General features: G+C 36.0%; 1 protein-coding gene across 1 annotated transcript in view; it reads left to right on the top strand.

Moving 5' to 3' along the window:
• Positions 1 to 1,665: 1,665 nt before the first annotated feature.
• LOC116170506 overlaps positions 1,666 to 15,374 on the top strand; it is a 20,514-nt gene continuing 6,805 nt past the window's right edge. Inside the window, exons 1-3 of the mRNA XM_031486955.1 lie at positions 1,666 to 1,901; positions 14,035 to 14,367; positions 14,506 to 14,943. Of these exons, the coding sequence (XP_031342815.1) occupies positions 1,850 to 1,901; positions 14,035 to 14,367; positions 14,506 to 14,943 (823 nt within the window). The 5' untranslated portion in view covers positions 1,666 to 1,849. The remainder of the gene's footprint in view (positions 1,902 to 14,034; positions 14,368 to 14,505; positions 14,944 to 15,374) is intronic.

Raw genomic sequence — 15,374 nt, 5'->3', positions numbered from 1 at the left:
AGTTAACAGCATACGTATTACCTATTAATTGGGATTATGGTGCGACAATTATGATTCAGAAAAGAAGGAATGTGTGGAATAAAAAAACATTCATTCGCTCTCTGCCAGAGGTCATGTATAAGATTCGGAGTGTGCATATTGACTAGGAAGCTTGAAAGGTCAGCTAGAAGTGGAAACGTGGTTTCGCAAAATTTCCAGAATTCGCCAGAAAAATGTTCATAGGGCGACTGCTGCACGATTAAAGAAGAAATTGAGAAGAGCAATGCATTCTAAATAAACATGATGCGAGAGAATACGATTAGAATTTGGTGATACTGAGGAACTTGATGGAATCTGAAAAATTAATTTAAGACCAAATCGAAAGAGAATTTGATGAGAACCTGCGAATAATTTTAGGGAATTTTAGGAAATTTTACGCTCTTTAGAAACTCCAAAAGATATAGGGTAGTCCGTATGAAAAAATGTTCTTTAGAGTCGTATACAATCCAAACACCCCGTATAAAAAATTGGATCGCCATGGATTCTACATAAAGTGCTCTGAGGAAGATATTGTCAAGATCAATCTTAATAATAAGACAGTTATGGGGCATTAAAAAATCGAGAAACGCCTCCTAGCGGCTAAACGATTAGAGATATTCTGTTTACGAGAGTAATTTTTCTCTTTAAAATTGAGCTCCAGACACCTAGATCTTAAAATAAAGGGTGTTCATAAGAGTGTCCAATTTGGATCGCCTGACGATTTACCTTGATCTTGAGATTCAGGCAGAAGGCGATCTATTTTGAAAGAAGAAGAATAAAAATCGATCTGTTCCATGTTTTTTCAATAAAACATAGTAACGCTAAAAATGAATGTTGGCCAACAAATTTCCAGTTAGAAAAACACCACAAGGAGACAAGAGCATTCAAAGGGAAACTTACAGGAAACAACGTTTTCTATTATCGAATAATCTGCAAATCATAGATGCTAGAAATTTGTTCCACAGCAGAAAAATTTTAATTATCCACATTGAACTGCAAATACACCCTTACATATAAGTTGCACTTGCATCATCAGGATGTAGCATATTGCAAGTAGAGCACGGTGATAACTTTATTTGATGATTCGTGGGCCTACGTGTATTTTGCATGTTAAGACGTAGGTGCACTTCATAAATTTAACCAAACTTTCTTCCTAGCGCACTGCCAACAAGGAAGTTCAAAAATAAAAAAAATGTGCTTCAAGATTCCCAATAAGGATCTGGCCAATCTGGATACTTATTAAATTTTCTAAACTGTAAACCGAACAAACGGACGTTGGTGTTTTTATCGCACACAGTGTCATTGCAACTAATAGCGTGATGTGCTATAAGTGTTTTCTAGATAACCGTGTGAAAAAGGCATCTTATTACCACATTTACTCTTCTTACAAGAATATTATAACCAGACACGTTTTCAATAAGAAAATAAAAGTGTAGGTATACAGTTAGCGTAGATGTTGCGATTTATGAAATTGTTTACTTGCAATTTTTTTGGTTAAAGTTTTGATGTGCACAATACGGCAAGTTGAAGACCAAGTATGGTCCCTCCTCACCTGGACAGGTGACGTGAAAGATCGTGGGGATCATCGACCCTTCTTACTAAAGCAATCCGACGAGTACCCCGACAGTAGTAGTCTGTAAATTTAGTTCCATCCTTCGCGAGTTGAAGTACCCAGTTTGGTACCACAAGAAGTGACATCCCAGTTGACGTTCGCCGGCTGAGTTGCACTGCAGATGCCATCGCGAGCACTTTTCGCATAATTATTCTAATCGCGTTTTAATTTACTTAAAGTACTTAATTATAGAGTGAATGTTACATTAATTTAAGTGAAATGTTACGTTTTTTATTATGTGTTGGAATCGTGTGCGCTCAAGATGTTACAGGTACGTTTTCATGCTCGCTCAAAAATTGCACAAAAAATCATCAATCGTGCTAAATGACGCTCATCTAAACACACACTCAAGAGGACTTTTGAACTTTGTAAATATTTTCTGCTGGACAATTTCCACAAACTGGGACAATTCCCCTAATGAATTGTAAATAAGTAATTTTGTCATTCGAACTGTGTATCTGTACATAGCGATTATTACTGCTGATGGTAACAATAAACAATTACGCAAACTCGCATTAGCATTTGTGCAAACACTATTGTTATTCTACCGTAGACATAGAAAGTTATAATATAAAACGCACAGTAATTACTCTACTTTTTTGAAATGGGACCATCGATACTAATGGGCCTTCTTTTTCTAGCAAAACCATTGTCATGGAATATTTTTAGGGAACGTCCTTCCTGTCAACGGATATACGTTCCATAGTGTTGCACAGATGTTTCAATAAGCAGAATTAATGAACCGATAGATCGAATTAAAACGTTAATTTGTAGTCGAAAGTTTTTGTTCGTCTTCGTCAACATTTGCTGTGCGTAGGTTTTTGTTATAATTTTATTATGTGCGTGCGTTTTCAATTTAATTAGTAAGTTTATTGTAAAAATGGTGTGCGTCTTCTGTATTTTGAGTTCACGCATATTGACTATGTCATGATAAAAAGGAGAGGACCGTGTATTTCTGTATTCATTGATATTCATTACCTATTCTATATTCAGAGGTCCAGGAAGACTGCGATGGTCTTTATCGTTTCAATGATCTTTCACATTCGCATCAATCGATGTCGGCATAAAAGCTCGCAGCGTCTAAATTCCATTTCTTGCGCGTTTCAAAAATAAAGAGGTAATCAAATAAGCACCTTTCCAACTATAAAATAAACACAGAACATTTAAAAGTAACCCTTGCGATTGCTCCAGAAAGTCTTCCTATGCCTAGAAAATCTAAAAATTTTCCTAATTTTTTCTGTCAATATACAATGTGTTCGAGATAAGAGGGTGACCTCAATATCTCTTTTACTTGGCGAGATACGCGAAATTTGTCAAATATAATTTTATATATTACCATTGAATAATAAATCTGATTCTTTATTCAATGATATGACACATACGATCTATCCGATTGCATATTGAAATTATCGGTATCACATTCGGTTTAATCGGAATTGGACACAACTCTGGGTTTTCAATTGCAATGCCTTTATTTTTTAAAATCTTTGAAAATAGCAATCAATTTTCTGTGCGACAACATAAAATATGCATATGGTGCATATACAAAAAATGGCAAAATTCGTGATTCAATATTTAACAATAATAATTTATTGCTGTTTTGCACAGAAAAAATTATCAAAGTCCTCATGGGAGATCAAAGGGACTTCAGCGCATTTTTGCGGGACAGATCAGTATTCATTAGCCAGTTTTGGCTCCACCATCAATAAGGTCTTGTCGAAAACCCTTTGCCGGTACCCACTTCCGACGTCCCGTTCACTCGCAATTTGGTTTGGAAGTTTTGACCTCGCTTTTGACTCTACCATCAGTAAGATCTCGTCGGGGGCTTCTATATCCCCTTTGTTAGTACCCGCCTCCGACGTCCCGTTCACGCGCCATTCGCATTTTGGTAAATTTCGCTAAACACCCCCCCATTAAAATAGTAATCTGGGGCTCTTCTCGAGCTTTTATTGGCGACACAAGAAACAGAGACCGCGATTAGAGCTCTACGAAAAAGTCGACTACCCCTCGAAGACGCGCGCGAGATGGTTAATTTCCTCCCTAAGAAAAAAACAAAATTCCGCCACACAGGAGTTATCTTTCCGACGACACCAATTTGAAAACAATCGGACCAAAACTGTAGTAAGAAAAAACTGAAAAATATCCAGGTTAGTACACCACACTCGCGGATGGCGCACTCCTGGTCTTTCTACAAGCGCCAGCTCGCCAGCCAAAGTGAGATTAAAAGCTACTTTTTACAAATAAATTGAGAGATGCCCTCCTCGAAACTTTCTAACTTCTGCTGTAAGTGTTTGCACCAAATGTAATTGGAACTCTGTATACGAATTCGCGTGGTGTCACTTTTAACTTCAACTTTTTTAATTTCGTCCGATTTTTTTATTTTGGTCAAATACCTTGGATTCACACCTGACATATCCTGAAGATTCTGTGGATTGTCTATTTTCAAGTTCTGCAGACCCTTTGAGCTCTTCCGTTTTTACATTCTTTCGGATTCTTTTTATTTGCTACTTGTTCAAATTGACCAAACTTCAAATTTTTCGAAATCTTTTGGACCGTTCTCGACATTCAGTTTCAGATTTTTCCACTTTTTTCCTATATCCAATTCATCACATTTCTCAGTTGAGCTTTTGAATCCATTGTATTCGTCAGATTATTTAAACTGTTCAAAGTTCCTCCAAATTATCAAAACCTTGGGTTTCTTGGAATTTCTCGGATTTTTTATTCTTCAGATCCACACGCTTCTCAAAATTCTATAAAATTTTTCGGTTTTTTGCTATGTAGAGGAAGATTTCAAATAAGGGTGGTTCGATGTATACATAAATTCTTCTTGTAAAGTGTGATTCTCTTTTTTTTCTTTGTTGTGATACTTTTGGAACTTACCTTTTTTTCTTCTACTTCCAGCAAGCTCAGGTAACTAAAGGGTTTAATAATAAGAAAGAATTTAGTTAATTCTTTTTCCACTGGTATCTTGTTAATGTCGAGGTCAATAATTGTAATAGAAATTTGAAAAAATCAAATCTGAATGTGACTTTCATAAATTGTTGTACCTATCTTTGAACTTTTAATAGTTTTTACCCTTGTTAGTAAAGATTAATATTTGCAACCACAATTTATTAAAATTATTAAATCAATATGGTAACTTTGTTTACCGAACAAATTTAAATTTGTAAATATATGGTCTTTAATTATACCGAAATATGACTGCGACACGCTTGTGAATTAAAATAATGAAAATGGGTGCAGAGAGGGCACCTTAATTCAGCGGTTTCAACAAAAAAAATTGCGGGAGAAATCTGAGGTTATGTTACTTATGTTTCGTCATTCTAAAGTTGGAGAAGCTGGAAAATCTTAAGAAGTCACATTTAATTTTTTTAAGAGGTTATAGTAACTTCTTCGTCTACCAAATTGATATAGATTGATATAGAGTTTCACGTGTATATTAACAGTTAATGTAATAAAAGTAGCATAATAAGTATAATATACAATATAATTTTAAGTTTAGTTTGACAAAATAAGCGACACTTCCAAGTTACATGTGGATACACGTTAATAAAACCACTTTTGGAACCGCAAACTTTAACGCCTTAGCAAAGAAGAACGTTGTAAAGAGAGTTACATTTTGCATCTGGCAAGGATCGCCTTTTCCGTATCGACCACCGAGAGGGAAAACCAGAGACACCTCTCGCATCTTCCATAGACCCATTCTTTCGTATTTTCGCCAATTAACTTCGAACGCTATTTTGGTATCAGCCGGTGACTACCATCGACCACCTTATCACTCGAAAGGGGAATGGATACCTAATTTTCGCACCTTCCATAGATCGCGTCTTTGTTATCGACCCATTATTATTTAACGCCTTTTTCGTTTCAGCCTCTGACTAGCATCGACCGCTTTATCACTCGAAAGGGGAAGGAACCTTTCGCATCTTCCATAGACCGCCTCCTTCTTATCGACCGCCGATTAACATCGAACGCCTTTTTCCTATCAACCGGTGATTAAGTGCAATCACGGTGTTGTAGTAGTAGTATGCTGCAATATACAAGGTGTCCGAACGAAAATGTATAGAATTACGACAAAGAAATATCGCCCAATGACGGAACATAATTTCTAGTCTTGAGAAATGTAGGATCTGAGTTTGGGGTCTATCGGGTGATCAAAAAGAACTGCAGACAGTTTAAATTGGACGCTTTAAGTTTTTTACTTAAGGAATTGGCAAACATGTTTGGAAGGTAGTTTATTTATGTATTAGTGATTAAATTGATCCACCACTGCTTTTACATAAATGACATTTGGTATGTTACCAACGTTATACATGTTTAGTTTTACGGAAAATTCAAACTGTCCGCACTACTTTTTGATCACCCGGTATATTGCATTACTGGGTAGTGGAAGCCATTTCAAGTAGTGCATTCGTTAGTTTAATCATCTCTTAATTTTTTGCTTTGAAACTTTACATCGTGGTTTCTCGGTAACTAATCGATTGATTTTCAAAAAATTAAACGGTGGCATAGGAAATAAAAACCCCTCCCCATGTACGGGTCATTTGACCCCTCGTTCGCTACTGCTAGTTATTCTTCTACATCCTTGGTCGTTCATCCTGGACGATAGAGCCGCTCAATAAATGTAAGGAGCCATAAATTAAGTACTAAAATTTATTTTGTAACTTGTTGGAAAAGCTATACATGCACGTGCAATTGTTTCTCGTTTTGTTTTGTTTATCTCCCTTGCCAATAAAATGATAGTTAGTTTTAATTTTGCAATACCATTGTTACAGAAGTCTGTATATGTTTGCTATAATATACCCGAGTATATACCACTATCTTCTGCATCTAGTTTTGAAATCGACATCAACTAATTTTGTAAAAGTAAAAACAGGTGATTACGTAATTTATTAGTGCAAACTTGCTCATGGACTATTAAATAATAATAATTACAACGTAATTTTCTTAGAACGTACCTATGCATAATAAAATCTTGAAAGGTGTGAAATAAAAAACGAGATAATTACGCGGCTTGAAGCACATCAATAAAAATTAGGAAGATGTATAATTGAGTTGTCATAAACCTCGTTTTTTTCCAAGACAAATGAGTTTCGTAACGTATTAATGAATTTAAATACAATAGAAGTATTAAATGAAATTATCTAAGATGATCTCTTCATTGTTGTGTAACTTTAAAAAACAGTAATACGTACTAAGCGATGCTCTTGTGGGCAATAATTAAAACTGTTATTTCTATATGAAATTCCTTCCAGTATCGAGATATAAATAAAAATGTACTGTTATTTAGCCATATGCAGATTACAAGTATGCGTTCCGTTAATGCACGTACTAAACGTAAAACTGGATAGGTAATAATGACAGGTCGTAAAAAATTTTAGGGCATAATATATATATATTTGCGAGAATGTGGTCGTTATACTGAACGGAATCGTATATTTCGCTGTAGTGTAGATGATGTTGATAGTCCAGTCATGTTCGTAAAAATTCTGTTTAATGTGACCTTTTTATGGACTGGCAAGTCTTAATTGAGAGATATAAAAGTTAACAGTTCTTGCAGTTCAAACGAAACATAATGGGAAGCAACAATTCACTGGTCCCTTTAATATGATCTATAAAGTACAATCAGTAATTCACAAAGTGTCAAAAGGTGTCAGTCAATTTTTGGTGCCAATTGTTCAAAAAGAAACATCAGCTGTTTATCTAGGGATTAAAGAGTAGAAGCCTTCCTTGACTCGACTATTGGTATCATTCATGAAATTGACTCGATTTTTAGTTAAAGCTACTCCAATCAGATTGTTTGTTCCAAACACCGATTGCGAATTTGAATTTGACCACTTCGGCTGGAAATATAATAGTTATTTATTATACAAGACGATAAAAGGATATTTTAGCCATTTAACGAGATGATTAGTTTCCCTTTATCGTCTTGTATAATACGAAACTTTATTTTATAGCAGAAGCCACATAAATCATTGTGAAACTTCTGAAATTAATTTAGAGACGTCAGAAATCGCAAGCTTAGATTCTACCGTCGCGATCGTTTCCATAGAAACAGAATTGTCCTGTTCTGAACGTCATTTTAATCGTGCATTTGAAATAAGAATGACAGATGTCATTAGAATGCACAGTCATCTGTTTCACTTTATTTGCCCTTGCGGTTAAAGAACGGCACGTCATATAAAACTTAAACAAAATGGGTAAAGAGGTACTGTAAGCTGGTGCGTGGTATTTTTCCATAAGGTACCCAGTCTCTCACCAAAATACCTATAACTTATTTTCTTATATGGCTTTATATTTTTTATATCATTATTTGATGTTCATTTTTCTAAATGCATATACCACATAATAAGTTTTTCTGATAAGATTAAAAACAAAAATAATAATTGCATCAAGTTGGCCATGGATGGCATATTGCGTTGTATTGGCACGCCGGTTTCAACGTTCCATCTCGATACACTTGGAAGTTGCGTTTCTAAAAATATTTGAAGGAATTCCAGAACAGGCATCTGTTATGCGACATCCCAAATCGTCCGGTGGAGTGATGTATACGCTTTCCAAAAGTCTGATTTAAACAATTTAGGGCTAGCTGCGCTTTATGAGTCGGCGTCCCGTTCTGCTCGGTGTGATCTTTATTCAGCTCTGCCAATCTAAACACGTTTCTATTTCTTTAGAGGGCAAATGTAAGTAGGTTAAATCTTCGTTGGTGGGTAGTTTCCGAAGAAATGTGAGCATTACTCCGTTCTCGGTCATCTTGTCCTTCTAATGCTTGCACCTTATGAAGTATCTATGTGGTGTAACAGGTTTTTAGAGTATTTTCCTCGAAGTGAAAAATCGCTATTGGCTGCACTTTGTCGTACATCCGTCCGTCCGTCCGTCACACGTACTCCTACACCACTGAACCGATTTTGGCAATATAGAGCTCATAGAGCCAACTTTCTTATTTATAGACATATATTTTTTGAAATTTCAGCCACAGATGCTTCTAGTAAAGATAAACGTATCTCATATTGCAAATTGTGCAAAAATGTTACATGTTACAACATTGGAAAGAACATACTCAGGAGTTGACCACTTCGAAAGTTTTACACTATTAATAATGTAGCAAATATTTTAGAGCAACATCGGGGCGCCATCAAGTCGGCGTTTGACATTCACTTTAACTTATAAATTGTATCATATTTCGTGCGCGGCGAATTGTCATTGGTGGTGGTTTCGCTAAAAATGTCCATTGAGGTTTAGTCGCAAAGTTTTAAGTGTTTTTGCATTTTCTCTCAATGTTGGAGGCTATAATTGGGATTCAAAGCGATTGCATATGTAAGTGACCGTCATTTCTTAACCATTTTGTGACCTTAGGTGCGTTCTAGGAGATTGATACTCGAGGTCATACTGTCTTTTCTAATAAACTCTCTTATTAATTAGAGGTAGGAAACATATATCTGATCAATGAGGTTTTACATGTTCTTTATGGTTCCAGCTTTAATTTCAAGTTATGGGGATTCTCCAGTAAACTTTACATCCAAAGTTAATTGCGCGTTGTCAATACCAGTTTCTTATCAAGCACCGGATATGCCAGACAACGGACATTTCCGTGCTACGTGACTGCAAGGTCAACATTTAGTCAGGCTCATCTGTCATCCCAGCGGTTGGGGTCTAGATAACGAATTAGCGTCGAATAAAAAAACCCGATTACACTGCAATTAAATAAGTTAGTAATTAATTGGATAACTCCTCTTTCAGGATTATTTCAACGATAATTATGTATTAATCTAAACGTCATTGTTTGCCCGTGATTCACCCAAATCGCTGATACATTTTTAGATGTTACAGAGAATCTCAAACAAAAATTACAGTGCGCGTCAACCAATAACCAGTTTTACGTACTTGTAAAAATAAAACTATTACAAACTTTTCGAAAAGGATTATGTTTTGCTATATAAGCAAATTGATACGTGCTTAATTTTAGTTCCAACATCTATGCTGAAGTGATAAATAGTAGTAGTAGTATTAATAAACTATTATAAATCAATTTATTTAAAGACTGTTATAAATTCATTAATAATTAATAGTTCATAAATACATGACATAATTAAATTACAATAATTTAATGTATTAATCTCATTCTCACGAGCTGCTATGCGTAATGGCTATCTTTTTAAAGCGCATTTGATGGAAACATCGTATTAAAATTGTCGATGCGTCTCTTTGATATTAACTAGTACGGTACATAATCGTCACTTGATGCCACACCGGTGTCAGTTCTATACTGACAACATTATTATCAACTTAAAATTCTCACTGGAATTCATTGGAATTCTGTTTGGAAGTCACTGAAATTCAATGGAATTATTTGGAAGTCAATTCAATTTTTTGGAATGCAATAAACATTTTTGGATTTCATTTGAATTGAATCTTTTGAAATTCAAGAGAATCAATTTGCGGTTTTGGATATCTCTTGAAAATCCGATGAAATTTTGTTTGGAATTTCGGACTTCTTTTACACTGGAATTCTGATGTACACATTTTTGCTCAGTGGTTTACCTCAATTGGATATCTCGGTTAGGTACTGTTAGAGATATGACAAAATGACGAAGTAATGTTCTACATTTAATTTTGTATTCTGTGTTATAACCAATCAATTGAAAATAAATTGCATTACAGGCAGCAAATAATTCAAAATTATTAAATGAGGGCACGAAATTTTATTACATATTCTGAAACTGTACACAATTCTCTTTCGAATGATATATCTCATGTCATAGTACCTACCTATGCTGCCCACTTTATATCTTTTTGAGAGGTTTCCAGTCATCTTTTATTTGACCACCAAAGGAAATAAATTGAATGGACGTAGGTAGATGTAATGAGTTCCGGGTTCGTGGTGTGCCAAATTTGTCCCCTTCCGTTGCGAAGGAGAAGTTACACTAGACGGACATATTTATAAAAACCGAACCTAATAAACACAAACTAAAACGAATTTGTTGACTTTACGAATAATAATTACTTTCAAATTTTATGGTTATTGGTGGTAATTGAATTTTCTGCACTGTTAAATCGGCCATTCAATAATGTATTGCCTACTTGAACGCGCCTTTCCATTCACATTTTAGATATCGCATATCCAGTGCTCACAAAATGTGTGTACATGCATCTATAAAAATGCTTGAGAGAGCTTCTACCGGGTTTAACGACAGGGAAAATAATGGCCTCGATCTAGTGCGATATTATCTGGGGACATTTTCTCGTAAACTATGTGAAAAGAATCCTTTTACACTGAGTTTCTTTATACCCAGTGTCAATAATTGTAATTAACTCGCATTTCTACTCTTGGCATTAGTTGTAACTAATAAATTTTCTGCTTTAGCATTAAATTACAAGCATACAATGAAGCAGGTAGCTAATTGCTTTATTTCACACAGTCTGCATGACTTCGAAGGACGACTAAACTGATTTGGAATCCTTGGCCTCGAAATTATTAACTTTACTGAAAGTGAAATTTATTACCGGGAAATGAAGAAGTTGCTAATTTCTCCTTTGTTGCTCTTTTGATTTATTAGATCTTTTCGTTCTCAATTAGTAGGATGAGAGAAGTGCAACATCTAATTTGATCTATAGTCGTTTCGCATTAGAGATTCCCTATTTACCTACGTATTTTGCCAATATAAAAGTTAGAATGTAGCGTGGGCAAAAACGTTGCCTGTTATAAAGCTACAATTTTGTTAGTTCCAAAATACTTTTACTGTTAGAAACGATTGTGATATTAATTTAGGTGAGTAGCAATTTTACAGATTTTGTCGAATCATGGGAATACAGCATACACCTATTATACTGCAGACGAAAAAACGGAATAGTGGCATTTGGACACCAAAAGATTTATAACGGATTATCTGGATTGAACTAAAAATCGTAGGAGATTGTACAGATGCCACCATTTTCTGTTAGTGAATGTAATTGCTTTTTATTATTTTTAAAGAGCTTTTATGACATAAACGGGAGAACACTAGAAAAACATATTTGGTTCATCACGTATTCAATTATGCCTTGTAATGTGCCTAAAAGAGTCCCAGGAAGTTTTGCTCGCATGTTTGAAGTATAAACAATTCAATGATAATTGCTTCATTTGTGAATATTGCAAAGTTAATATCTATACCGTTATTGAAGAAATGGTCTTAACGTTCCACGTATCATCCAAAAGGTAACTAACGTCATCCGTCAATTTACTTCAGGGGTGTTTTTCCCTACATTGAAGGGCGTCTTTCGCTACCAACGCTGCACTTGAAATCGTCTGCCATAGCATATTTGAAAACTATGGAAAAAATTTCTTGATACAAATCTTTTCCGTGACCCATATAGTTTGGTAATTTAGTTGATCACCTAAAGAAGTCACCTATTCAGCGCCGCCCCAAGTTAATGCTGCCACTTACGACTGGCAGACGAGTGATTTTATTATTAGTTTTCAACGTATTTTTAGCCTGTATTATCGGATATTTTGTCGCTTATAGTTTAGTTACTATGTACGTTGCCTCCCGGTCTATAGATAGATCAGGACGAATGAAAATGTTGTCAGTTCTTGAGGTATAACTCAATTCCTGGAACATAATTGAATCTTTGAAATTTACTACATTTAACGCGTTTTAAATAGTTTGGGAGAGAATAAAAAGAGTTTAATAGTGTCTTTAAACGTTGCAAGTACACGCGTTTTTTATTACACCAGCAATATAATTTAAAAATAAGGGAAATAAAATAAAATCATATCGAATACATTTCTGATTAAGCGGGTGCTTATTCAAAATTCAATGGTTGCCATGGAAATGTCACTTGAACTTTGTTCATCAGTCACCGTCTTTGGAAATAAGATGAATTTGGAATAAAGTGGTTTGTTGCAGAAGCAGAAGAAAAGCCGCTACCTACGAAGATAATGTCCAATTCAGGTATACGTACAATTCCTCTTCTGCTGAGATTGGCGGAGAGTTAAAACAGCTTCCTTGGCAGCTGGTACAGGCAATGGTGCAAAATATGCCAGGCCACCCACCCCACCCACAGCTAGCCCTGCAGTTAGTAGAACAACTGCAAAAAATGGATTGTAAAATTTCCTCTGGGGCTGGTGTTCCATATTGGGTGAAGGTGTCAATCGTCACCTCTTGTCCAAACCTCATTGTTCTTGAGGGAGTCATTTCTCCAGTCTCTGCTGAATTTGGAAATTTTACCCGCCATTTTTTGTCGTTGTTCTACTACCAACTGCAGGGGTAGCTCTGGGTGCAAGAAAACTGGCATATTTCACACCATTCCCTGTGCCAAGAGTCAAAGGAGCTGATTTTATCTCTCCACCAAGCAGAAGCAGAAGATGAAGAGGACGTAGACGATTCTCATGGAGAGGAATTGTACGTACATCTAAATTGGACATTATCTTCACTCACGAAATTTCACTTCATTTTTGTTGTAAGTGAAATCGAACTGTCGAAGCATAAACACCACAGATGTCAATAATTCTTGAAGGAAATTTAATTCACTACAACCATCAACTTGTACGTTGAGGAAAGCTAGAGGAAAGATTCTACCGAAAACGAGAGTTTTTTGAAGAACTTCAAGAGCCCGTAGCTGGAAAACAATACTTTTTTTTAAATGTATAAAAACATAGTTGTAGAAAACTTTCTGAACTTTCCATTTTGATGAGAAATTTTTTTCCTACGACTCTCCCGGGATATAGCCGAAAAATTGTAAAACTGTACCTTTAACCCCCTCCCCGCTCTTCGGCGTCACCAAAATCGCTCGGGACGTTATTACACAATCATTAGGGGACCTTCATCCACACATCCCCAGAAAAATTGAAACCACGAATTATTTCTTCTATTTGTCGTTTTTTGGTATAGAATGACGGGACTAATTATCAAATTGTGACAGCAGTTTCTCTGTCGTGCCAATTACACTGTTTTAACCGCAGAAATGTTTAGGTATCCAGATTCAATGTATAGAATAATTACCGAGTCAAATTCAATGAGCTTTTTTGGATATAGTGATCATCCGAACCATTAGAACTATGTAGGTGAAAAAGAACGTCATCATCTTTTAAAGTAGACAGAATAAAACGTTCCGTTAGCGTTTATCGTCAATCAAAAACTCATCAAAGTTTCGTTCTGCTTCCTACAGCGCGAACGAAACGTGTTTCATTGAACCGTTTCCTCATTACTTTAATGTACATAGCGTTGTTCTTACGTAATTAAATTTACACCTTTACCGGGCAATAAATGCGTTTAAAACGTAGGTACATTCCTCTTCAATTGGGAACGTAAAATTGGAAGAACGGTATTATAACAATTTTGAGATACACAAGGAACGCGGAACTGATTTGCACTCAGCCTGTGATGATCTAAGTAGTAAATTAATCATGTGCCTTTTTTTCCCAGTTAAAAATTTAATGGGCGAATCTGACTACCGCAAAATCAGGCTGCATTGGGAATCCGACAGTCAGAACGTCCCTCAAAATGGATTTCACGTTCGTTTCTGCGAATTGCAAACTTGGGGCTTCCAACGGTGCCGAAACCAAAAGGTGTCGCAGCCAGAAGACAACAGTATCACAAACGAGAATGGCTTCACGTCGTATGACGTTGACATCCTCGGTTTACGAATGGCGACAACTTACTCGTTTGAAGTTAGGACGCAAAAGGAAAATAGTTCGCGAGAAGATCGGGCCCATGGCGATACAAACCAAAATATTCTCGTTGTACCGACAAAAGGATGTAAGTAGCTAATGGTAAAATAATTTTTGCTAAAATACTTCTTTAACGAAGGCTACCGTTCGTGCAGCTTAATTTCCGTCAAACAACTTATAATTTGTCTAACTAAGGTGTAATTACTCACGATGCCTTTTTTCATAGTTTCTGCACGAGCTACACAATGTCTACCTCACGCAAGTATCATTGAGGTCTCAACGGGACCTTACTTCGGCGGGCGTATCGCCGTCGAGGCGGCAGATGGGGAGAGATGTGCTTTAGATGGCGAACCGTCCAGCCCAAGAGACACCTACACATTAAAAATAGATCACGAGAAGTGTGGCAGTCAAGTTAATGAAACGACAGTTGGCACGTTCGTTCTTGTACAGGAAAATTTACCAATTTTAACGCACAGCACAAGAAGATTTTTAGTGTTGTGCTCATTTCAACCAGAAACTTTAACTGTACGTGCTGGAATTAGTCTTCCCTCAAACGCTGTGGGCCGAGGGCAATCTGACCCAATTGGTTTTGAGGAGGGAGACAGTTACGCAAGAAGGTCGAGGCATTTGAGACCTGCACGTTTGCTGCAAGATCCAGAATCAGGTAAGAGAGACAAAGCAACATAGCGATAAGAGAATCGCGGTCATTTTTATGCATCTGTTTTGGCGTTATTAGATGTCAAGACCAACTCCACGTCAAAATTTGAGCGTATCTATTGAAATGAAACAAATGTGTAAATAGCCCCAAAAAGTATGCCAATTCACGAGATTCAATGCGTATTAATAATGCTCATTCAGAATTTGTCAATGAAGTTGGTTGGGCGTTGAAATAAAGAACAAAAGCATGCAATCATATTATCTCATTTTAATAAGGCAATTATAGATTCGTAAACATTAATCATGTCTCTAAAAGTCTTCATTGAAAACAGCAGTCCAACTTCAGTGAAATAATTAGGAAATTTGATAAGATAATTTTTCAATTTTTTAATTCCCCTGAACTGTAGTAGATCTAGTGCGGCAGAAAGGACTCGGTCC

This window comes from Photinus pyralis, unplaced genomic scaffold (genome assembly GCF_008802855.1).
Source record: "Photinus pyralis isolate 1611_PpyrPB1 unplaced genomic scaffold, Ppyr1.3 Ppyr1.4_LG5, whole genome shotgun sequence".
Lineage (NCBI taxonomy): Eukaryota > Metazoa > Arthropoda > Insecta > Coleoptera > Lampyridae > Photinus > Photinus pyralis.
This window is presented reverse-complemented; position numbering and strand designations above follow the sequence as displayed.